The sequence below is a fragment of the Prionailurus viverrinus genome, chromosome E3, assembly GCF_022837055.1.
Source record: "Prionailurus viverrinus isolate Anna chromosome E3, UM_Priviv_1.0, whole genome shotgun sequence".
NCBI classification, from domain to species: domain Eukaryota; kingdom Metazoa; phylum Chordata; class Mammalia; order Carnivora; family Felidae; genus Prionailurus; species Prionailurus viverrinus.
Window position 1 is genome coordinate 22,857,911 of NC_062576.1, and position 26,955 is coordinate 22,884,865.

Sequence of the window (26,955 nt, forward strand, 5' to 3'; positions counted from 1 at the left end):
AAATGCTATTTCTGTCAAGTTGAGGGGCAAATTAAGGTAGATCTTGGGACAAATGCCAAAATCCTTGCCAAGGCCAGCAGTCTTTCTACTGTGATCACCAGCTACTTCCTTAGTCTTACCTTGAACTCATCCATTGTTCTCTCTCCTCCACCCACACTGGCCTTTAAATTTCACGCAGTTGCCATGTAACCCCACCACCACAGGGCCTTTGCACATGCTGTCCTCTCTGAATGGAATTTTCTTTTGCCTCTCTATTCAGTTAACTTGCACTGTTGATGCCTCAATGACACCTTCCCTGTCCTCTGAGACAAAGTTACATCTCCCTCGTAGATGTTCTCAAAGTAACATGGACCTCTATTTCACAGAACTTTACCTGGTCACAATTTTTTTTTTATTTGCCTGTGTGATTACTTGATGAACAAATGATAGTGATCTAATTCATTTTAGCTATTTTATTCATTTTTCTTTGGATTTAGCAGGCCACCACTGTTTATCTAGAATTGATGATTTCCCATCAGACTCAGTATATTGAGTTTGTGCAAACAAAATAATGTGTTTTCCCTTCTGAAACTACTTTAAAATCATTCAATACATATGTAATGAAATAACTCAAATCCATCTTCCCCGAAACATTTTCTTTGTAAAACTGGAATGTGTCCTACACATCTGCTCCTCTCACGTAGCTGAAAATGGGGTTTACTGGCCCCACAGAAGGGAGGGGGCTCAGCTAAGGTAAATGTAGAGGCAGCACTCTAGTCCAAGGTTACGGCCAAGGGCTCTTCATCTTTGGAAGATACACCTACGAACATTTCATGAAGTCACTAGCACAAACAAGTCCATTTGTTAACAGTACAGCACCATCCCGCCAATAGATCCAAACCGAGATTCTATCCCTCAGCAAGCCTAGTTGATTCAGCCTCCAAAATATATCACTTCTCAGTCCACTTCGTTCATTTACCATTACTACCGTCCCGGTCCAAGCTACCATCACAATGACTCAAGGAGCGAATGAGCACTTTCGAGGAGAAGTCTAAATCTAAATGAGGACAGGGAGGTGGGAACGGCTTCACAAAACAGGGTACGTTTGGCTGGGGTTTTGCAGGATACATAGGAGTTTTCTGGGAGGCAGAATAATACTGCAAAGGCACAGAGTCATGAAAGGCCTTGGTAGAAACCACACCATAACTGGGCAAAATGGCACAGAGGCAGACTCAACCAGTTCCCACCGGTGTAGAAAGAAAGACATCTTACCTCGAATTTCTGCCGTAGTTCTTCATTCCCTTCACTTCCCTCTGGTGGCACGGGCACATTGAAGTACTCGCCTTCCTCCTGGCTCAGCAGCTTAAACCTACAGGGAGACAAGGAGACATGACAAATTCCATGACTGTACTCGATATTATTTTGTTGATTAGGATAAGAAAAGGAAGACTGTAGACAGCTCTACCTTAAAAAATGTGTTGAGGGTTTTTTCTTTTGGGGAGCATGTGTGTGTGTGTGTGTGTGTGTGTGTGTGTGTGTGTGTGTGCATGCATGCATGTCTGTAGCCAGGCATGCTGTATTTTTGTCACTATTCCACAGATATCAGAAAAAATGAATATACTGTGTTTATAAGATGCAAACTTCTGGCTGACTCTGCCTCTCTCTCCCCATGCACATACTTTCTCCACCAAGTGCTTTCCCATTCTGAAAGAATGCTACGAAGATCTCCCATGGTCGATGGATTCTTATCACGTTCTCCCAGCATCCTGGCACTCACTCAGCAGCATTTGGATGACTACAGACTTGTCTCCATGACGCTGTTTTCTCTGCAGATGCCTTCCTAAAGTGCCCTGTATTAACCTCTTGAGAAACGGCATCCCTCAGTGGGTAAGTACGCAAGCCCCTGGTCAAAGTCTGCCTGGGTCCAAATCTCACCTCTGCCTTTGCCTCCCTGGGTCACTGGATAAGCTGGCTAGGCCCTCTAAGCGTCGATCTTTCTCATCTATAATTGGAACAGGGGCACCTGGGTGGCCCAGCCGGTTAAGCATCCAACTCTTTATTTCAGCTCAGGTCATGATCTCACAGATTGTGAGTTCGAGCCCCGCATCGGGCTCTGCACTGACAGCGTGGAGCCTGCTTGGGATTCTCTCTCTCTCCCCACCCGCCCCCCCTCTGCCTCTCCCCAACTCGAGTTCTCTCCTCTCTCTTGAAATAAATAAATAAACATTTAAAATAAATCCATAAACTGGAACAAAAGTCTTTTTCAGGGGCGCCTCGTTGGCACAGCTGCAAGAGCACGTGAGTCTTGATCTCAGGGTCATGAGTTTGAGCCCCATGTTAAGCACGGAGATTACTTAAAAAAAATCTTTTTCACAGGATTATTGTCAAGCTGAGATACGGTGACTCATGTAAAATGATAAGCATAGTGCTTGGCATTTAGCAAGAGATAAAAGAAATCATCATCATCATTACTGATATTGACATTATCCTAATAAACAAGATGGCTTCAGTAGGCTTTTGACCACAAAGATCTTTCTGTCTACTCAAAGGGTAACATGAGAGTGAGGAAGGAGAAGGAACCTTCCAAAGATATTTGAGTCACTGGGGTGGTGGTGGGGGGGGGGGGGGAACCACCTCACTCCCAAAGAAAGACTTCCTAACCCCAGTTCACAATTTTCATGACGACTTTTCCTCCACTCACAAACCTTCCTCAGCAGCTTCTAAAAATAGGAGGAGAGGTGATTCAAAGCAGAGGGGACTAGTTGAGCCTTTAGGCCTCCACGTTTAATATTCAATTACCTTCTTCCCAGTTTCCATTGAAATGACCAAAAGAAATGCAAACGTAGGAGAACAACTGTATCTTTGCTGGCAGTCAAGGGTGCCATCCACACAGCAGAGACGTCTAGGAATTCCCACAAATTAAAGTCATAGTAAGAGAACATGAAGCAGTGGTTGGCAAACATTATTGGCCTTTGTGAATTTTCCTAGTCTAGATATTATGGTCAGCTTGATGTTTTTCATTATATCATCTCTTTTTTAAATGATAAATACACTTCAAGAAGGAAGCCAATGGGTTACAAGTAAAGGAACTATAGAAGAGTAAATGTATGCAAATCAAAGTTAGACAAGTCCTAGCAGATTGCCTGGTTTATCAGAGGCTCTGAGCCTAATGCCTGGACCTCTTTGTTAACATAAGAGTTCAGCCAGCAGCAAGAGTTAAAGAATGTTAAGGGTACGGCAGCAATGTTAAGGGACTCTGTCTTTGTGGTTAATCTGAAAGTTTGAAGGAGCTGGCCAAAGAATAGCTTGGTCAGGGTGCAACTCAGTATTACCAATGCCCAACCATGAGCCATCCAAACCGTGTACAGTCTAAGCCACTTTGGAAACTACAGATCAAGCTGTGACCAGTCAATGGGACCTCTGACTGAACCCCACTAACAACCTGGGCCAGACCACAGGGACTGGATGACAGTCACCAATTCTGGTCCATAGTCAGGAAGCATGGGATGCATCAAAGTGCCCTGCTGTTTTCTGTAGACGGTATGCTGTCACTATTGCCGCTGAACAAGGACGCTGTACCTGTGAGAAAAGGAAAGGAGGGATCCCTTCCAACTTGGAGTTGCACAAAACCAGCAGGGGAAAATGCCCCCCTCTAGAGCAGGAAGGCTGCCTATTGGGTAGCTGTCTCCAGCAGTGGATCTCTCAAAAATAGCCACAGGGAACAGGATCCCTGTTCTGACAAGGAAAAGTTCCAAAACATTCCAAAGACCCCTTTCTCCCTTCATCTGAATTTGAAAAATTAGAACTGAGAAACTCATCATTCCTGTGCTCATCAGTCTACAAGGATGGGCAGATATAAAAAAATAACAGGATATATGAAAAACTCATTCAAATAGAGAGAAACAATGAGAAATCGGGTAAGTACCTCCCATGAAACAGAACTATTGCCAAAAGAGAGAAAATTCTAAAAAATATCTGGTTTGTACTTTCAATGAGATTCAAGAGGCTAAGTCATCTCTGAAAAGGGAACCATGGGAGATTAGAAAAGGCTACTTTCAAAAGAAAAATATAATTACTAAATTTAAAAATCCACTGGAAACAATGAACACTAGGATGGATAATTCAGATAACAATTAGGAGATTAGAAGACAAACCTGAGAAATTTTTCTGGCAATTAAGGCTGATATTTATATATTGATTAGGGCTGAAGTGAATGCTTAATATACCATTAAGAAAAATTCAGGGCACGTGGGTGGCTCAGTCGGTTGAGCATCCAACTCTTGATTTTGGCTCAAGTCATGATCTCATAGTTTGTGAGATCGAGCCCCATGTTGGGCTCTGTGCTGACAGTGTGGGGCCTGCTTGAGATTCTTTCTCTCCCTCTCCCCCCACCCTGACCCCACCCCACACTCACTCTCTCTCCCTCTCTGTCTTAAAAATAAATAAATAAACTTAAAAAAAAGAAAAATGCATCTCACCAAAATTAACATACAACATGAAAGGAAGGAATATCACAACATATATACCAAGAAACACATATTATGATCCATCTTATATAAAAAGTTCTTATAATTCAATAAGAAAATGAGAGGCAAAAATCAGGACACAGCCATTTGTAAATACAAACAAATGGCAATATACAAATGAAACTATTCCACATAATTAGTAACAAAGTATGTATGATAATGAGTATTATATAAATATGTATAATTAGTAACAAAATATGTATAATCCCTGCATTATATCTTTGAAATTTACAATACCAGGTGTTGACAAGTGTGGGTGAAATGAGACGCATCACACAGCACTGGTGAGAATGTAAATTGAAAAAAATTGCAGAACAGTTTGGCAAATGCTTTAATAATACATATGTTCTCAAAGCCATCAATTCCAGGATTAGAGACTCCTTAGGAAATAATGAAAGCTGTGCATAAAGGTTTTGCTGCAAGGATTTTTGCTGTAGAATTATTTACATAGGTAAGCATTACACATCTCATAGTAAGGAAATAATTCTGTAAGTGGAGGCAGATCTGTAGAATGGACCACAGAAAATGATGTTGCCCAAGATGAGTGATTTATAGGGAGAAGTGTTCATTACACATGGTTAGGTGAAAAATGCAAAAGCTGCTAAACACTATGTCCAATAAGATTTCATTTGTGCTTCATACACACATACGTGAGCACAGACACATGCACAATCGCATGTACACAATACAGACACACAGAGAAGAACCTCTTAATCAATAGTGATTATTCCTGGGCAGTGGGATTCTGGATAATATTTTTTTTTCTTATTTATATTTTTCTAATAATTATTCAATTTATAATAACCACTAACACTTACTGAGTGCTTACTATTCAGCAGACACTGGGCACTTCACTGATATTAATTATTTTAGTATTATAGCACTCCTATGACATAATTACCACTATTATCTCCAAATGAGGAAAGGAGTCAGAGAGGCAAAGTAAGTTGCCCAAGAGTGCACAGCGAGGAAATGATGGAGCAGAGATGTTAACCCAGGAAGTCTGATTCCAAAGACTTAGTGTTTTGTTTTGGGTTTTTTTTTTTTTCAAAAGAAAAATAATAAGCCAAATGACATTATTAGTAACACCAAAAGAAAGCTTAAAGAACATAATTTTAAGGTAACAATGATATAATAGTTGTCTGGAGGAGGAGGAGGAGGAGGAGGAGGAGGAGGAGGAGGAGGAGGAGGAAGAGAAGAAAGAAGAAAGAAGAAGAAAGAAGAAGAAAGAAGAAGAAGAAGAAGAAGAAAGAAGAAGAAGAAAGAAGAAGAAGAAGAAGAAGAAGAAGAAGAAGAAGAAGAAGAAGAAGAAGAAGAAGAAGAAGAAAGAAGAAGGTTGGACCCTGTGCTGACAGCTCAGAGCCTGGAGCCTGCTTCAGATTCTATCTGTCTCTCTCTCTGCCCCTGCCCCACTCACACTCTGTGTCTCTCTCTCTCAAAAATAAACATTAAAATGTTTTTAAAAAGAAGAAGAAAAGGAAGAAGAAGGAAAATGAAATAGGATGGAAAAAACCCCTCAGAATCAGAAACACCATGATGGAAATATGGCAATTATGACCATAAACATTAAAACGTTTCCCTATGGAAAAGAAGAAAGACTTTCAGATTCAGGGTTTGTTTTGTTTTGTTTTGTTTTGTTTTGTTTTATGTCCAAGAACACACCGCTTGCTATACCAAACCAAAGGACTCAGATTAAGCAGAAGAAAACGCACAGGGTCCATGAGGTAAGCTGTATTTACCACTCTGCAACCAAAGGTGGCAGGTTAAAAGGTAAATCAGATGTCCTCATTCCTTGGCTTCTCAACTTACTCCTGTGGGCAGAAGACAAAGTTCCTAAAAGGCCCCCGTGGTATCTGCCAAGCATTCCCCCCGATCCTGCCAGTCCTTGTCCCCCACCACTACCCCGTTTTCAGATCCAGCTTCAGCCACATAGGTCACTTCTCTGCCCCTCAAGCCTGCTAGGGATGCTCCTGCCTCAGGGCCTTTGCACTTGCTGTTCTCGCCATCTGGGACAATCCCTTCCTAGACCTCCACATGTTCACTCCCTCACCCCCCCTTCAGGCCTTTGCCATATGTCACGTTTTCAGTGTGTCCTTTCCTGGGAACTGTATTAAATAAATCAGATTATCACCACTGCCTGGCATTCCCTATCCTTGTTTCTTGTTGACTTTTCTCTATAGCATTTGTCAGCCTCAAATGTGCTATTTTTTACTACTCATCTTTAAAAATTTTGTATATTGTTCTCCAGATAAAAAGAAAACTCTGTGAACACAAAGATTCTTGCCTGTTTGCTCACCAAACTCTCCTCAGTATATAGGTACTCGCGATGTATATCCACTGAAGAAATGTCAGCCACAAGGCAAAACCATGGGCAAAGAGTATCTATGGCAACAGACATAATTCAGTGTTGATAGAAGTCATTTTTGAAAATAAGTCTTGAAGAGTCATGTGGTCAGTGATGATGCCACACACATATAAGACCAAACCCATCAGATGAAATCAGATGTTTGAATAAATCATTACTGGGAGAACCTTAGAGAGCACTATACATTTTGGCCAGATGAAACAAATAAAAAAATAGGAAGGCTTAAGAGATCTAGATATTATATTAAGATGGAATTAATAAACACTGAAATGCATGCCCTACAAGTAGTGAATATAATCTCTGTATTGAAATGTGAACATTTAGCAACAATGAACTAAGCTAAATTGGAAAGAAAGAAAGGGGAAGGGTGGGGAGGGTACAGGCCATATTCTCTGACCATAAAGTACTGTACTGTCATTTGACATTATTAATGAAAAACAAAACAAAAAGCTAGCGTCAGAGGTTTCCAAAACGCCTAAATAAAAGCACGCTTGAAAGGAAATTAAAAACACAAGTGCAGACCTTGAACAAGCAACAAAGGCTGGAACTCAACATATCACGAGTTGGAGGAAATCTTGATTCTCTCTAATGCTTGTTCTTTATTCTTGAAGAGCGGAGTCAGTTCAGAGAGGAAAAATAAATTAGCGCAACGTTCAACTGAAATTCAAAGGCAACGACCCAACAAACCCACAGAAAACAAGAACACCGAAACGCAGAATTGATATGTAAATCCCAGAGCTCCCTCTTTGCAGAAAAATAAACCACAGCACAACAGAGGAACCTCTGGAAAACAAGGGGAAGGAAAGGAGACAGGAGAAACAAACAAAGTTAGAAACAAAGGACCGGATCTGACGACAGAGGCGGGGCTGGTGGCAAAGCAGCAGATGAGGGGCCTGAGGCTGGCACACCACATCTGGGAGCTCTCACAGCTGCCGCTGTTCTGTATCTGTCACGTGGTCTCCAATCGCCACGCAACAGAAGAGCGGGGAGAGCTCAGTCCCCGCCAGATGGGGAAACTGAGTCTCCGAGACCAGATGTAACTCACCCAAGATCACATGGGGACAAGAATGCGAATTTCTAGAATTTGATACATTTACAGCCAAGACACCAGCATAGATGTGTTGGCCCTGAATAATCTGAAGAGGACGTTTATTTGCAAAAATCCCAAAGGAGATTTTATTTAGCAAAAGTTCCCTCCTCTAATTTCATCGGCTTCACGATTCTCCTAGAAGGGGCATGGGGGGGGGCGCTGGAATGATCTCGGATGGATGGAATCGTAACTGCTGAAAAGGCTATAGTGCAGAGAGGTGAAATGATACACCTGAAGTCACAAAGCATCCATCCCCTTAGGAGACCCAGGGTCCAAACCCACCCATCTACCCTCTAAGCCTCTGCCAATCCCCATCCCAGCAGGTGGAATGTGGTGTGCATGAGCTTAGGCCCTGGCATCGTAAAGACCTGGGCCCAAACTCAAGCGCGTCACTTACAAGCTGTGTGTCCCTTCACACACTGCTCGACTACTCTGATCCCAGGAACGACGATGCACCCAGAACTGGCGGGACAGTTGAAGGATGATGAGGTGTACATGCGGGGATAGTTTGGACTTGGTCCTTCTGTCCTCCCTGTGCTCTGCTGTCTGTTTCCAGGGGGTCGATGGGGGCAGGCATGGGACCAAGGAAGGAGTGGCACCTGTGAGAGAGAGCCCTGCCCTGTGGGCCTGAAGAACCACGAGAAGAGAGCAAGGAGAGGGTCTCACTTAGACCCCGTAGGGTTGTGCATCCTTTCTCTTTAACCTCTTTACTCCTGACTTAAAGAGAAAGGAACATGCAATCTGTCAGTAGTGACAATGGCAGCATGCGAAGTCAGATCATCCACATGCTAAGAAAAATTACCCAAGTTTTTGTCATGAATGGAGGTTGTTACTTTGTCAGATGCTTTTTCTTTTTTTGCATCTATGATCCTGTGGGTTTTATCGTTTCTCTTGTCGATGTGATGCATCACACTGATTGATTTGCAAATACTGAACTATCCTAGCATCCCTGGGGTATATCCCCCTTGATTATCGTGAATGATTTTTTTAATGGATTATTGGATTCGGTTTGCAAGTATTTTGCTGAGGATTTCCGCACCTTCGTTAAACTTGGGAAAATGGCAAAAAGATGGCACCTTTCGCTCTCACGTGGGAGTATTTTCTAATTAATTCTCCTTCCTCACTTCTACTTATTAGTTGTTACTATTTTTTTTTAATTTTTTTTAACATTTGTTTATTTTTGAGATAGAGAGAGACAGAGCATGAACAGGGGAGGGTCTAGGAAAGAGGGAGACACAGAATCCGAAGCAGGCTCCAGGCTCTGAGCTGTCAGCACAGAGCCTGACGCGGGGCTTAAACTCACGGACCTCGAGATCATGACCTGAGCCGAAGTCGGACGCTTAACCGACTGAGCCACCCAGGCGCCCCAAGTGTTACTATTATTTAGTCTTGTTACTTATAAGCCACAGTCAAATAGGACCCAGATGGCCTCCCAATTCTGCAAGGATAGACACTAACTTCTAGAAGTTTTTTCCAGTCTGGAGCGCCTGGCTGGCTCAGTCGGACAAGCATGCAACTCTTCATCTCTCTGGGTTGTGAGCGCCTCGGTGGCTCAGTCAGCTAAGTGTCCAACTCTTGATTTGGGCTCGGGTCATGATCTCAGTCTGTGAGATCGAGCCCCACATTGGGCTCTGTCCTGAGTCTGGAGCCTGCTTGGGATTCTCTCTTGCCCTCTCTCTGCCCCTCTGCAGCTCAAGTGCTCTCCCTCTCTCTCTACCCCTCTACCCACCCCCCAAAATAAATAAATAGACCTAAAAAAAATAAAACAAAATCTTAAAAATATATATAAAAAAGAAGTTCTTCCAGTCCGGTAGACAGGTGCCCTCCGTGGTTGTGATTTCATTGCCCTGGTTACCAGCTAGTGTCACCGCTAATTTAGCAACGTTATGTCAGCATTCCTGTGTCTCCTGGCATACCAGGATCAGCTTCTCAAACCTTCAGAATCAGCCATTCATCTTCCTGGCTTCCAATTTGTGAGCTAAGGAAAACTGTGACAAATGCTCATTATCTATTTTTTGAGAATTAATGTTGTTAACCATTTGTGAGCTGTGCTTGAACACACCTTATTACTAGTATTCTTTTAAAAAAATTTTTTTTTACGTTTATTTTATTATTGAGAGACAGAGTGAGACACAGCATGAGCCTGGGAGGGCAGAGAGAGGAGGAGACACAGAATCCAGAATCCGAAGCAGGCTCCAGGCTCTGAGCCGTCAGCACAGAGCCCAACGCGGGGCTCAAACCCACAAACAGTGAGATCATGACCTGAGCTGAAGTCGGATGCCCAACCGACTGAGCCACCCAGGCGCCCCTCCTATTCTTACTTTTATACACACTTAGCTTCTGTCCTCCTTCACAATCAATAATAATTGATTACTAGTTATTCCTGACATTTCCTCTTCCCTTCCAGAAGCTAAGCTCCATGAGGGCGTGTTTGTCACGGATCTCTAGTGACCCAAATGGAATAGAGACTCAGTATCTATTTGGATAAAAGTCTACAATAAGCAGGACAGACAGGGAAGTTGTAAGGTGAACAATGGGAAGAGAGTGGAGTCCAGATGCTACATTCTCTTTCTTGCTACACCGGTTGGATTCTTATTTTCTTGCACTTGTAACTGAAAAAGCCCTGAATGAAGGCATTCAGAAAGGAGACCATTTCTCTTAAAGAGATAAGAGCATCCACTAACCCCTGCTTTGCCCAAAGCTATGGTGCCAGGTTAGACTATGTATTCTGACTCCTTTCCTCAGATGATAGAGAAACTGTTGCCCAGGGGGCTTACCCAGCCTCTTTGCTGGGAATATGGGAGCAAGGATTTTTTTTGCCACAAAAAGGGAACAAAAGAGACCATTACAGCCTCTTCCCAGCACCTCTGTGGCCAGGCTTGGTAGGCGGGCCCAATGGAGTAGTATCTTCTTACGAAACCAGAATCTGACAGTGGATTGCAAATATCTTTAGGGTATATCGTGAGAGCCACTTTAGCACCCATGGGGCCAGCCAAGACATAGAACTGCGTCAAGTAGGACAGACAGAAAACAATAGAATAGTGAAGACTATAGCAAACAGAAAATCCGTGTCCTGTCTGGAGGGGGCATTAACGACTCACCTGTTCTCAACCGTTGCCTTCTAGGCCCAGTCGTCCAGGTATTTCTGGTTTTGCAAGCCAGAAGTCCAGACTTCTATGGAAAGTGTTCTGATTTTGAAAATACTAGCGAGTGATTTTTTTTTTTTTTTTTTAAGCACGAGGACCAAATAAAACATATATGTGAGGTAGGTCCAATCTACCAGTCATCACTCTGTGACTCTGCCTTCGTATTTCATTTTAGGAGGAAAAGGAAAACATACTTGTTCCCACGTTCGATGGACCAAGCTGTATGGTAGCTTTCAAAGCAAAATCCTCCTTACCAGCCATCAACACCGGCTTTCTGCAGTTCGGAAATCCCAAACGACAAAGATCCCATGAAGTCGTTCCTGCTGGTCAGATCCCAATCCCAAATCTCTACAGACAGCCTTCTGTCTTTGTCCGATTCTTTCAGTTGGCTGCAAAGGGAAAGAAGAGAGAAGTCAGAGGAGGTCACAGTGATTTTGCAAGCAGATGAAATGTTTAAGAGGACAAGGCCCCCGAAGGTAGGAATTTTTAAAGAGTACAAGATATTGCAAGAAACGTATTCTGTTTCCAATCCCAGACGAGATCCCCTGGGAGGGAAAGGCTTTGCCAGTTTGCCAGGCTGTGGCTTAACCGAGCAGAGGACTTAGGCCAGCTCTGACAGAAACAGTTCTAGATACTCCTGCTGCCTTACGTCTTAATAGGGCTCGTGGTGTTCAGGAAACCCTGCTGCCACAGTCACTCTAAGAAATGCGGATATCAATTATATAATTGCGCGAGTGTTTGCACACGCGTGAGTTCGCATGAGGCTGAGGACGTGTACAGAGGAAAAAGTCTCGTTGGTGCTGGTCAGGGCCAATGGGTCTGAGGTGCGTCCTTGAATGAGGCTGAGATGAGCCCCCAGTTTTGCCCTGAGAGAGGAGCGAGGGGATGGCGTTCCCACAAGCAGTCATGCTTTGGGTCCACAGTCCCGGCGAGTCAGGCTGTTGGAAGCCGAATCCCCCTCAACCCCATATCTTCTGGGGGGACTCTGGCCACATTCTTTAGCCTCCTCAAGCACCATTGGTTATTGGGGATGAAATTGCCAACAGAGTTAGATCATTGAATATCGTGCTTTTTATAACCACGATATGTTCAATAAATATCGGTTCACGTAACTAACACTCGTGGGCCCAAATGCATCAAAAAGTGGCCCCAGGTTCTCGGAGCACTAGCCAGGGAAGACCCTCCATGGAAGCTAGCAGAGAACTCCCAGCAGGCTGCAGCCTCAGCACATGCATATCTACAAACTGAGTCCTAGAGGGGTTATCACCACACCCTATGGGTTATGTCCCGCTGTTCACAGAGACCACTTCTCCCACAACTTGCCTTCACCTAGCAACACATCACACTATTTTCTGTCCCACCCACTCCCCACACCACAGACATTCTCAACTCTATTAAAAAAAATAAGTTCCAATTTTTACTTGGCTTGCAATGCAAAAATGCATATGGAGGGGGAGGAAGAGAAGGGAGGCGGGAGAGAGGGAGAGAGGGAAGGAGGGAAGGGAAGAATGAAATGGAAGCTAGGAGAGGCACTCCCCGATCTCAGGTGGCCCACAGGCCAACCTCCACCACCCGCGCTGGGCGTAATAATTTTAACTCACAATCTGAATGTCTCATTCCACTCAGGGTTGAGGGAGCATTTGATGGTTTTGGTCTTCTGCTTGCTCTCGCTCTTGGGGTCAGGAATCAGTTTCAGTTTCACATAAGGGTCTGACAAGCCATTGGGGTCCATAGGTACAAGGTTTTTAGCATCTCTTACTGGAAACAGAAAAAGCAGTTTCAGCATTAATAGCCCCAAAATGTTTTTGCATCAACCAGTGAGGGTTGTAGAACGTCCGGAAGAGTCCTTAGCATCACACTTACTTACTGGGAGGTGTAACTTATCAACATCAATAGCTAAGAAGCATACAAAGTGAGATAAACTTGTAAGATGCAGCCCCTGCTCCATATTGGTTCCAAACTGACTTCTGACTTTCATACTGCTCTACCCACTGTGCCTCCAAGATTAGTTGTACATTCTTGAAGCTTGCTTTCCACAAAGCCAACAAGAGAGATTGGCTTCTTTCATGGAGCATGTTTTCAAGGTTCATCCATGTTGTAACATGTTTCAGTACTTAATTCATGGCTGAAGATCATCCCCTTGTGTGGATAGATCAAATTTTGTTTATCCATTCATTGGCTGAACATTTAGATTGTTTCCACTTTTTGGCTATTGTAAGTAGTGAAGCTATGAACATCTGTGTACCCTGCCCTAAAAGGTCACAAGTTGTATGACTGCATTTATATGAAATAATCCAGAACAGGAAAATCCACAGATACAGAAAGCAGACCAGTGCCTGCCAGGAGCTGGTGGGTAGGGGGAATGGGAATCGACTATTTAATGGGTGAGGGGTTTCCTTTACTAGTGATAAAGTTTCTTGAAACTAGATACAGGTGATGGTTATACAGCCCCGTGAATGTACTAAATGCCACTGAACTATACGCTTTAAAATGGTTAATGATGGGACACCCGGGTGGCTCAGTTAGTTAAGCATCTGACTCTTGATTTCAGCTCAGGTCATGGTCTCATAGTTCACGAGATTGAGCCCTGTATCAGGCTCTGCACTGATGGTGCAGAGCCTGCTTGGGATTCTCTCTCTCCCTCTTTTTCTCTCTCTGCCCCTCCCCTGCTCATGCTCACTTGCTTTCTCTCTCTCTCTCTCTCTCTCTCTCTCTCAAAATAAATAAATAAACTTTTAAAAAATGGTTAATGGTTAATTTTATGTTACATGAATTTTACCTGGATTAAAAAAGCAAAAGCTAAAAAAGAAAGAGTTGCCCTCCAAACCAAGGTGCACCTGTCATCCCCAGACAGCCCAGAGAGAAGGCTGGAAAAATATCACAACATTACAGGTAGACTTCACCCTCAATGAAGAACACCCTGAGTAAAGGAGTCTGTAAGACCAGCTTAAAGAAGAAAGGAATCAGAGGGTCAGTAGTGTAGACACAACTAGCGACAGGAAGGACGAGGTGGAGTAAGACATCAACTTACAGAAACAGGAAGAGGTTAGCTAGGGGTCAATTTGAAAGTCAGTAATGTAGGTAGCCAAGAGAAGGAGACAGGAAAATGGGAGTTGTGCAGATCTTAAGGATACAGTGCCAACCATCTGACTTATGATAGAAAAATCCAAAGTATTATATTAGCAGATTGAATCAAGCAATGTAACAGAAGGCTAATATAGAATGACTCCTACCAGGAATGCAAAGATGGTTCAATCTTAGAAAAGTCTATTATTAAAATTTTTTTCATTATATGTATAGGTCAAAGGAGCAAACCATAGGATCACTGCAATTAGCTAGAGATAGCAGGAAATTTTCTTCACATGATAAAGGCTATCTGCAATAATAGCTCCGTAGTTAATGATAAATGCAGCCCCATTAAAGTCTGGAATGAGACAGACATTCATTACCACAGCTATTATTCGACATTTTTTCCTAAGTGTTCTGTAAGCGCAATAATACAATAGAAACAGAATATTGGAAAGTAGGGGATAGAGCACCCCCTCATCTCTTATCACCTTTGCTTCTACCCTATTACAGTCACCTCCTCCCTGAGGTTTATCATCCCAGAAATTACACCACTTTCCCAGTCTCTGTTTCGTGTACCCTGCAATCCTATGCTCCTTCCTGTTTTTCCACTTCATTAACCCTAGTACTCCACTGCAACAAGTCTTATACCACCAGTCTGTGGAGCCAATATTATTTTTAATTTGTTTTAAGAGAAAGAGAGAGCAGTGGAAGAGAGAGAATCTTAAGCAAGCTCCATGCTCAGCAATGTTCATTCTCAGATTGTTCAATCCCACAACCCTGGGATCAGGACTGAGCAGAAATCAAGTCAGACACTCAACCAGCTGAGCCACCCAGGTGCCCCTGAGCCAATATATACTTAGCCTAGTTTCTCCTCCCTATTTCCTCTTGCCTTTACTTAATTCACCCCCAGCCTAGAGTTCATAGTGCATTATAATCACTCTCTTGGAAACACCCAAACTCGCTTGCTTGTGCCTCTTTCTTTCCATTTTATTTATCTGGAAACAAAAAACACAAACAAAAAACCCAGCACTACTTAAATTCAGAGATCTTTCCTTTATTTTCCTACAACCAAGCCGCAGACCATTGCTGGTGTGAGTGGAGGTAATGACATCTGACTTGTCTAAGAGTATATCGCTAGTAATGGGTTAGGACCGAATAAATGAGATGGAAAGGGGGCTGGGAGGACTTCCGGGGGAGTGACAAAGGGCCCCAGGACACAAGCTGTAAGTTATTCTGCACGGATGCATTTCTGCACTCCAGCATATGGCCTTTGCTTCCACTTATCCACAGGCTGAATTCTCACTCCATCTCATCCTCATGCAGGTTGTACCTCATTCTTGCACCCAAAGCAAGAACTTTTCCTCTTTGACTTCGACTCAGTGAAGGTCGATAAGCACGTCCCCACGAGGCATTAAGAATTCTGCTAGGCACTGGGGACACGGGGACACAGGGACAACATCAGATGTCGATCCTGTCCCCAAGGAATATAGAAAAACAAATGTATTCAAAGTATAGCTGATTGCTAACAACTCGGTAGCCAGGTCACATAGTGTGGTGGATACAGGCTACAGTATGTCAGGGTCTTGCCTAGAAGCTACTTTACATTTCAGAACCATTCAATCGGATGCAGAATATACACACTTAGCAAAAAACCTGGCACCCAAGGAATGGTCAATAAATGCCACCTATTGTACTGCTATTGTAGTGTTATCATGCCTCATATTCAGTGTCTTCTCTTATTGTATTTGTCCATTTTTATTATGAAGACTTAACCATTTCCAAATGGACTGATATCAAACAGCACCACTTCTGGAGTTTTTTCTTTGCGAAAGATGCATCTGAGCTTTCCACGAGAACCTCTCCAGAGCGCTGCTCAAACCTTAGTGTGCAGAAGAGTCACCCACAGGGCTTGTGAGACACGTATCCCCAAGACCCACTCCTACAGATGGATTCTGATTCAGTGAGTCTGGAGTGAGAGCTGCTCATTTGTTTTTCTAACACGTTCCCAGGTGATGCTGCTGCGGGCGGTCCATAGAGCACACAGGAAGTAAAGCTTTTCTAGAGGATATAATTTCTTCAGATCCCCATGCATTTTCCCCATCGAATATAATCTCCAACTGTTACTTCTTCTCATTTACGGAGCCTTCCAGGGAAAATAGCATACACCAGTTTCCAGGCTGGGATCTTGTAATGCCACATCTATCACATAGGGAGCTGCATAAAAATCTGATCTGAGACGCCGTGAAGCACCAGAAACTTGTCTGTCTGGTTGATCAGCAATACACATGCAAGTGCAAACAGCTCACTTCTCTTCTCTCTTCCAAGGCCGACACCCCTGTCCCTCACTCTCTGTTTCATGAACTGACACCAAAGGACCATCGCCAGAATGTTCTTCTATTGTAAGTTTACAACTTCACAGCTCTTTACAGAACAAGTGTGTGCTGTATTCTTGAGCCAATCTCACAGTTAACAGTTTAAGAATGGCCTCTCCTTGGGCATCTACTTCTGCCGAACCCAACATCTGTGATAGTGATATGACTGTACCTCTTCCCCAGACCTTATAGATCCTTTCTTCCCCTTGCGTCCTTTTGGGTTGATCCTCTACTGAAGAGGTCAGAACTCTCTGTGGAAAAGAACGGAGTGGAACTGATTCTGGGGCTGTGGCATTCACATCTCAAGAGCCCTAACTACTAAAACCACCATATCATGAGCCGTTGACAGTAGCTGCGGGCTAACAGCCAGAGGCCTGTCCCTCCTGAAGCTTTTCAAAGTAGAGTCCTGTTTCCCAGCCACAATGTATTGAGGAAGCAAATCTCTCTAGACCACACTTGGCGAGACTGACTTTGATTTTTCTTGATAAATGTTTCTTTACTATCTTTGTTGATATCCAGCCAGCCCAGATGGTACAAAATGCTTCACACAAAGCAGAAATAGCAACCTTCCCCCCTGGTGGAAGTTTGCTAAATGTACAGAAGAAAAGTGTCCTGATCCAGAGAACACTGCTCGTCTTGGACATGAAGCAGGTCGGCGGGGGGTGGGGGGTGGGGAGGGAAGGTCTGGCTGTTTCCATCAAAGGGTCTTCAGAGCAAAGGAGGCCTTCTGCATTCTGGTGGAAGCTACCTAAGACAGTGCTGAGTCCATAAAAAAACAGCACTACTGTTAACTATTTTCCTAAGAATTGTTCTTCAACCAAGAACTTTCCTACTCTTTCCCCTGACCCTCCCCCCACCCAAAATACAACTCTCTATTGGAAAAGTCTGAATAATTGTGCTGCTTTAAAGCCTCTATCTCACACTGTGGGAGATAAGCAGGAGCTTCTCTTCATCAACTCCTTTAAAAGGCACTTCCTTCAACATTATGAGTCCTCACTTGTCCTCCCTGTGTGCCCTTACAACAGTTCTTGAAAGTACTGCCCACTATGATGACAGCACAGAGGAGGAAATACTGAATGCCCCTCCACAGGGGAAGCATAGATAATCCATAGCACAGTCATACTGTGAAATCCTGTGCACAGGTTAATAATATGAACTAACTATATGCGTTAACACGTTGAACAAAATGGCAAGGTGAAGAGAGATGATCACGGTGTAAAGCTTCTTTTTTTTTTTTTTTTTTTTAAGAAAAACATCTGTGCCCACCAGTGGTTCAGTTGCGGAAAGGTGGATCTCTGCTGTGAGTTACATAATAGCATTGGGTCAATGTTATATTTCCTGGTTTGGATAACAGTACCATATGCCCATGTAAGAGGATGCTTTCGTTCCTAGGAAATACACACTCAGATATTTAGGGCCAAGGGAACCATGACTCCAACTTACTCTCAGATGGTTCAGAAAAAAATATGTACATTGATAAAAAATATTTACTAGAATGATAAACCAAATGGGGCAAGATATAAACGACTGGCTAATCAGGTAAAGAGTATACAGATGTTCCTTGTACTAGTCTCACAACTTTTCTGTCATTTTGAGATTACAGCAAAATAAAAGGATTTGAAACACAGAGCCCTCCAAATCTTCAAGGGAGAGGTACAATAAAATACATTTTCTGATGAGCACCAGGTGATGTATGGAAGTGTTGAGTCACTATATCATATGCCAGAACCTAATAATACTACACTGTATGTTAGCTGACTGGAATTAAAATAAAAACTTAAAAAAAAAAAAAACAACCACGACTCAGCAATTGCACTACTAGGCACTTATCCACGGGATACAGGTGTGCTGTTTTGAAGGGACACATGCACCCCCATGTTTATAGCAGCACTATCCACAATAGCCAAAGTATGGAAAGAGCCCAAATGTCCATGGATGGATGAATGGATAAAGAAGATGTGGTGTATGTGTGTGTGTGTGTGTGTGTGTGTGTGTGTGTGTGTGTATATATATATATGTATATATATATGTGTGTATATATATATATATATATATATATATATATATATATATATACACAATGGAGTATGACTCGGCAATCAAAAAGAATGAAATCTTGCCATTTGCAACTACATGGATGGAACTGGAGGATATTATGCTAAGTGAAATTAGTCAGTCAGAGAAAGACAAAAATCATATGACTTCACTCCTATGAGGACTTTAAGACACAAAACAGATGAACACGCGTGAATGGAAGCAAAAATAATATAAAAACAGGGAGGGGGACAAAACAGAAGAGACTCATAAATACGGAGAACAAACTGAGGGTTACTGGAGGGGTTGTGGGAGGGGGGATGGGCTCAATGGGTCTGGGGCATTAAGGAATCTACTCCTGAAATCATTGTTGCACTCTATGCCAACTAATTTTGATGTAAATTTTAAAAAATAAAAAATAAAATTTAAAAAAAGACAAACAACAACAATAACAAATTTTCCACAAAGTCGTGTATGAATTTAAATATCTAGATAAGAACCTGGAAGGATATACCCAAAATTTACTTAATGTAATGATTATATGTGAGGAAGAGGGGAAAAAAACCTGGTTTGGGGGTTGTGGGCAAAACAGATTTCAGCCTTGTCTGTCACATTCTGAATTTATCACAAAGAGAAAGCATTTTGGTATTAATAGCATTTTTTAAACTAAATTAAAAAAAAACAAAACACACAACTCGGTTGTGCACTTCCGGCCTCCAAGAACCCACCGCTCTGGTCTTCAGAGACCCCGTCCTTGTTCCCCAAGACCACACAGCAATTTGGGTCGGCAGAGTGAGGCTCACAAACTCGTGGTTTGAATCACAGAACCTTTGGTGAACCATGCACAGACGCAGGATGACCTCACTGAGATCAGATGGACCCCCTCAGCACCCACCCCAGGAGGAATGGAGCAGAGAAACAAAACAGGTAAAAAACAAAAACAAAAACAAAAACAAATGCAGAGCCCATTTTTTGCTATCCTGCCCCACCCCTCTCCTATTCCAGTGACCCCCTGGTGGCTGACGGTTTACCTGGGCCTTTGGTTAACCCCAAATCCCTCCCCATTTCCCTGCCACACTGTCTCAAGTTGCAAGCTTCTTTGGCCTTTGCTCTAAAGTCTACCCCTGGATCCGTGTCCCTTTGATTCCCGTTCACTTATTACTTCCTCTAACCCCAAGGTTAGAGGCTGTGGCTTTTGTGAGCCCTGGATCCATCAGAATCCTCCTCCCATAGGTATCTTAACTGGCCATCCCCTGTGGCCTCATCTGATGGGTTCTAACTGGTAAGCAAGCAAACCTGGGGTCTTCGGGCAGCACACATGCAGCATCTAAGTCACCACAAGTGCGTCGTGGCCAAGGGCTCCCGAAACAGCTGGCTTCCTGTCATTGCTGGCAGGGGCACAGTTATCACACATCTTATTATCTGTGTTGAGACAGACTTCCAGCTGGGACCGTCACAGTGTCTGTCTAGAAGAGAGCCTGTCAAGCCATGGCAAGTGATGATCAGGGTGGAGCATTATTGCCGATGAAATCAGGGACTAAGTTAGCAATGCTCAGACTTTGGAGTCAGACACATCCAGGTTTGAATCCTGCCTCTGCCACGACTCTCATTAACTGGGTGACCTTGGCTAAAAGGCTTCTCTGAGCTTTGGTTCCTGTGTCTCCAAAATGCTGGTAAAACCACAGACAACTCAGCGGGCTGTTGGATAATAGCTAGGGCAACATTCATCCCAATTTGCCCAGGACAGCCTCAGTGTATACCTGTTGTCCCTTTACTCTCAAAGTGAACTCTACTTCGGACAATGGATTTGATGGTGACTGTAAATTCGGAGGACAGTAGTGTTAGGGCAGAATGTAGAGTACGCGACAGAGGCTCAACAAATGTTGATTTCCCTTTCTCCTTGGGGAAAATTCAAATCAAATTATGTAACTATCAAATTATAATCAACTTATATCTCTGGCCTAGGAGAATATCCCTCCACTGCAATGTTCATGCAAAGGAATCTGGAGGAGGTACTAAGAGAGCAACAGGTAATCTGAAACCAGATGCGACACATCTACTTGGAAGCTTCCTGTTATGACTTGCCTCTCCATTCTGGTCCAGCCACCTGGAGCCTCACGTGGAACGTTTTGTCGATCTCATTGAACCCTCTGATACCTCAACTCTTTCCTTTGCTCTGCTCCATCTATGCACTGCTATGGTATGACTTCTTTCCTGACCCTGCCCATATAGAGAAACCTTCCAGTCATTCTGGCCAGGGACTTCCCCATCTTCACCACATCTAGTCTTTGCAACAGCATCCTCTCTGCATCCCTCGGACCATCCGTGACACACGGCGTAGAGAGTGTTCCTGGAAAAAGCATCCTACGTGGGGCTTGGTACCACCATACACACACACTCCTCGTCTCCAACCACAACTTGGTCCTCCACACTTCCTGTCTGCCCTATGGGGTGTCCCTAATCAACTGTCTGTCCCATTCTCTGCAGAAACATTAGGAATTCCCATTTTTTTAATGTTTGTTTGTTTATTTAATTATTTAATTATTGTTGAGAGAGAGAAAGAGTGAGAGAGAGAACACAAGTGGGGGAGGGACAGAGAGAGGGAGACACAGAATCTGAAGCAGGCTTCAGGCTCTGAGCTGTCAGCATAGAACCCAATGTGGGGCTTGAACTCATGAACTGTAAGACCATGACCTGAGCTGAAGTTGGACGCTCAACCAATGAAGCCACCCAGGCGCCCCATAGGAGTTCCCATTTTTAAGGCTCTCATCAGATTCCCATTCCTTCTCATTCACTTGATGATCTTCTGTTCCCTATGTTTGTGTCATGGATTTCTAGTTCCATTATGGAAATGTGGGCTGAGTAATTTGTGGGCATTGGTGGGGGGGCAGGATTTAATGAGGTTTCCCTTGAAAATTAACATATCACCAATCTCGTGCATACTAGACGATGTCTCATTAGAGGGTACAGGCTTCAAGATAGAGATAATTAGTAATGACTCTAATAATATTATTTAAAGTCACCTATATCCACATTTTTTTAACCTGTTTTATGTGTCAAAGCCTGGAAAAGTATGTTTAACCCTCTAACAAGAGGTGTTTTTTTCTGTACATTTCTTTGTTCATTTCTACTGGTTTTTGCTTTATGTATTTTGACCCTATGTTACCTGAGATTCATCACCACTTCTCAGTCTTAGAGTTACCTTGCACAATTAAAATATGCTTTGTGTACAGTTTATTATTTGTCTTGAACCCTACTTTGAATACAGGTGCTTTTCCATTTGCCCTGGCCTTTTCTCCAGGAACATCTGATACCCTTTTACCTCTGGATAAATATTGTTTGTCCTCTACATCTATCACTTTTTCATGATTGTATTCATTTCTTTGTCTCCTTCCTCCACCCTCTGGGAGCGATCCTTAAAATTTGTTTCCATATTACTGATTATATTTTATGCAGTAGGCATTCCTGCATTCACTGTTCTATGCATTTTAATTTATTGTTTTAAATTACCTGGTATCATAACATGATATCCTTCTTGTTTATGCCTTCTTCTTGACCAGCTCCTTTTTCATTTCAGTCTATTGATTTATTCCCTCCTGCCCTCCCTCCCTCCCTCCCTTTCTCTCTCTCTCTCTCTCTCTCTTTCTCTCTCTCTCTCTCTCTCTCCCCCTTCTTCCCTCCCTTCCTCCTTCCTCCTTCCTGCCTATGGTATTTATTTAGTTTTTTAAACTGGCATTCAGTAAAACTGACTTTTTCTTTTGATATATAGTCCTGTGAATTTTAACACATGTATAGATTCATGTAACCAGCATCCAACCAGGATACAGTTCTGCCAACCCCTAAAAAATCCCTTGTGTTGCCGTCTGTGGTCACAACCTCCACCAACTCTCAGTGCCTGGCAACTACTGATTGTTTCCCATCACTATGGTTTTATCTTTTCAAGAATGGTACATGGGCGCCTGGGTGGCTCAGTCAGTTAAGTTTCCGACTCTTGATTTCAGCTCAGGTCATGATCCCAGGGTCATGAAATCAAGTCCTGCATCAGGCTCTTTGCTGAGTGTGGAGCCTGTTGGAGAGTCTCTCCCTCTTTCCCTCTCCTCCTCTCCCCTGCTTGGACTCTCTTTCTCTCTAAAAATAAAATTTTAAAAAAGGTATATAAATGGAATCATATAGTATGCAACCTTTTGAGACTGGCTTCCTTCACTCAGCATAATGCCTTTTGAGAGTCATCCAAGTTGTATGTATGAGTAGTTAATTCCTTTTTATTGATGAGTAAGTAGTATTGTGCTGTACGGAGGTGCCACCATTTGGTTATCCGTTCATGTGATGAAGGACATTTGATGAAGGACATCTGAATGGTCTCTGGTTTTTGGTGATTATGAATAAAACTACTACAAATATTCATAGGTTTTTGTGTGAACATAAAGTTTTATTTCTCAAGGGTAAACTCCTAAGAGTGGCATCATTAAGCCATATGGTATATATGTACATTGCCACTGGCAATGACTGAGAGAGTTCCTCTTGCTCTGTATCCCTACCAGCACATTGTATTCACAGTATTTATTGCCATTACTATTTTAGCCATTCTAATAGGCGTGTAATGGTATCTCATTGTGGCTTTAATTTTCATTTCCTTAATTTCCAATGGTATTGAATATCTTCTCAAGAATGATTTGCCATCCTTATATTATCTTTGATGGTATATTTAAGTCTTTTGTTTTTGTTTTGTTTTTGTTTTGAGAGAGAGACAGGGAGGGAGGGAGAGCGAACATGAGGGTGGGGGACAGAAAGAGAGGGGGCAGAGGATCTGAAGTGGGCCTTGCACTGACAGCAATGATCCCAATACGAGGCTCGAACTATGAACTGTGGTATCATGACCTGAGCCGAAGTCGGACACTTAACCAATTGAGCCACCCAGGTGCTACTGGTTTGTTTTTAGTGAGGCTGGTGTTTTCAAGCTTATGAGTCTGAGAATTCTTTACTCTGGATACAAGTCCTTTGTCAGATATGGGATTTGCAAATATTTTCTTCCAGCTTGTAGCTTGTCTTTTCATTCTAGAACAGTGTCTTTTGCAGAGCAAAAGGTTTTTTTCAATTTGAATGAAGTCATTTTATAATTTTTTTCTTGAGTCATGTTTTCAGTGTCATGTAGAATTCTTTGTGTAACTCTAGGTCATAAAATTTTTCTCCTCTGTTTCTAAAGTTTCATATCTTTACATTCTACATTTAGATCTATGACCTACTTTCAGTTACTTCTTATATAAGGTATGAAGTGAAGGTCAAGGTCCATTTTGTTTGCATATGTCTGGTCAATCATTCCAACGTCATTTGTCAAAAGACTACTCTTTTTCCATTTGTTTTTTTTTTAACTTTTTTTTTAATCAATGGGCCATATTTGTGTGGGTATATTTGGACTCTCTACTCTGTTCCAGTCATTTACGTATCTATCCTTTTGCCAAAACCACAATATTCAAATGCTGAACCTTTATATAGTAAGTTTTAAGACTGTACTGTGATTCTTCCAATTTCATTTTAAAACAGACGATAGGGGTGCCTGGGAGGCTCATTCGGTTATGTGTTCGGTTTCTGTTCAAGTCACGATCTCACAGTTTGTGAGCTCCTGTGTGGGGCTCTGACTGAGAGCTCAGAGCCTGGAGCCTGCTTCAGATTCTGTGTCTCCCTCTCTCTCTGCCCCTCCCCCATTTGTTCTCTCTCTCTCTCTCTCTCTCTCTCTCTTTTTAGAAATAAACATTAAAAAAATAAAACAGACAATAAAGTCTATAGTTCAATCTATAAGAACTGACATCTGTACTATGCTGAGTCTTCCAATCCATGATCATGGTATGTCTTTTCATTTATACAGATATTCTTTATTTCAGTGTTTTGTAATTTTCAGAATAAAGATCCTAGACATGTTTTGTTGGATTTATATCTAAATATTTCATTTTGGGGGAGTTACTATAAAAATTTTTTTTTTCAGTTTTGTTTCTAATTCTTTACTACTGGTATATGGATTAACAATTGGAGCACATGAGTGGCTCAGTTTGTTAAGCACCCAACTCTTGATTTTGGCTCTGGTCATGATCTTGCTGTTTGTGAGTTTGAGCCCCTGCACTGTCAGTGCAGAGCCTGCTTGAGATTCTCTGTCTCTCTCTCTGCCCTTTCCCCACTTGCATTCTCTCTCTGTCTCTCTGTCTCTCTTTCTCTCTCAAAAATAAATAAACATAAAAAATTTTAAAGGCGTTTATTAAAAAAAAAAGAATAGAGGGGCTCCTGGGAGGCTCAGTCAGTTAAGTGTCTGACTTCAGCTCAGGTCATGATCTCACAGTTCATGAGTTCGAGCCCCCTGTCAGGCTCTGTGCTGGCAGTTCAGAGCCTGGAGCCTTCTTCAGATTATGTGTCTCCCTCTCTCAAAATAACTCAAAATAAACTCAACATGGATGAAAGACCCCACCCCCACTCATGCTCTGTCTCTGTCTCTCTCAAAAATAAACATACAAAAAATAATTAAAAAATAAAATTAATAAAAAGAATAGAAAACTTATGAAAGAAATTGAATAAGACACAGAAAAATAGAAAAATATTCCATGCTCCTCAATTGGACGAACAAATATTGTTAAAATGTTGATACAACCCAAAGCAATCTACATATTCAATGCAATCCCTGTCAAAATAACACCAGCATCCTTCACAGAGCTAGAACAAACAATCCTAAAATTTGTATGGAACCAGAAAAGACCCCGAATAGCCAAAACAATCCTGAAAAAGAAAATCAAAGCTGGAGGCATCACACTCCCAGGCTTCAAGATGTATTACAAAGCTGTAATCATTAAGAACAGTATGGTACTGGCACAAAAACAGACACTTATATCAGTGGAACAGAATAGAGAACCCAGAAATGGACCCATGAATGGGTGGACAACTAATCTTTGACACAGCAGAAAGAATATCCAATGGAATAAAGACAGTCTCTTCAGCAAATGGTGTTGGTAAGACTGGACAGTGACATGCAGAAGAAAGAGCCTGGACCACTTTCTCACACCATACACAAAAATAAACTCAAAATGGATGAAAGACCTAAATGTAAGACAGGAAGCCATCAAAATCCTCGAGGAGAAAGCAGGCAAAAACCTCTTTGACCTCAGCCACAGCAACTTCTTACTCAACACATCTCTGGAGGCAAGGGAAACAAAAGCAAAAATGAACTATTAGGACCTCATCAAGATAAAAAGCTTCAGCACCTTGAAGGAAACAGCAAAACTAAAAAGGCAACTGACAGAATGGGAGAAGATATTTGCAAATGACATATCAGCTAAAGAGTTAGTACCCAAAATCTATAAAGAACTTACAAAACTCAACACCCAAAAAACAAATAATCCAGTGAAGAAATGGGCAAAAGACATGGAGAGACACTTCTCCAAAGAAGACATCCAGATGCCCAACCGACACATGAAAAAATGCTCAACATCACACATCATCAGGGAAATACAAATCAAAACCACAATGAGATACCACCTCACACCTGTCAAAATGGCTAAAATTAACAACTCAGGCAAGGATGCAGAGAGAGAGAATCTTTTTTTGCACTGCTGGTGGGGATGCAAACTGGTGCAGCCACTCTGGAAAACAGTATGGAGTTTCCTCAAAAACTTAAAACTATAACTACGCTACGACCCAGCAATTGCACCACTAGGTATTTACTCAAGGGACACAGGTGTGCTGTTTTGAAGGGGCACATGCACCCCAATGTTTATAGCAGTGCTATCGACAATAGCCAAAGTATGGAAAGAGCCCAAATGTCCATCGATGGATGAATGGATAAAGAAGATGTGGTATATATATACAATGGAGTATTACTTGGAAAAAAAAAAATGAAATCTTGCCATCATGGATGGAACTAGAGGGTATTATGCTAAGCAAAATAAGCCAGTCAGAGAAAGACAAATATCATATGACTTCACTCATACGAGGACTTTAAGACACAAAACAGATGAACATAAGGAAAGGGAAGCAAAAATAATATACAAACAATGAGGGGGACAAATCATAAGAGACTCTTAAATACAGAAAACAGACAGAGTTGCTGGAGGGGCTGTGGGTGGGGGCATGGGCTAAATGGGTAAGGGGCATTAAGGAAGACACTTGTTGGGATGAGCATTGGATGTTATACATAGGAGATGAATCACTGGAATCTACTCCTGAAATCATTATTACACTATATGCTAACTAACTTGGCATGTAAATTAAATGTAAATTAAAAATAAATAAATAAATAAATAAATAAATAAATAAATAAATAGAAAGGAAAGAAAGGAGGGAGGGAGGGAGAGAGGAGGGAGAGAGAGAAAGAGAGAGGGAGAGAGGGAGAGAGAAA

General features: G+C 42.3%; 1 protein-coding gene across 3 annotated transcripts in view; it reads right to left on the bottom strand.

Annotated features, from left to right (window-relative positions):
• The window catches only part of PRKCB (protein kinase C beta), a 328,794-nt gene that overhangs the window by 93,323 nt on the left and 208,516 nt on the right, over positions 1–26,955 (bottom strand). For all 3 annotated transcript variants that reach the window (XM_047838436.1, XM_047838435.1, XM_047838437.1), the window contains 3 exons: positions 12,708–12,864; positions 11,361–11,495; positions 1,252–1,348 (listed from right to left, as the gene is read on the bottom strand). In XM_047838436.1, coding sequence (XP_047694392.1) covers positions 1,252–1,348; positions 11,361–11,495; positions 12,708–12,864 — 389 coding nt within the window. The remainder of the gene's footprint in view (positions 1–1,251; positions 1,349–11,360; positions 11,496–12,707; positions 12,865–26,955) is intronic.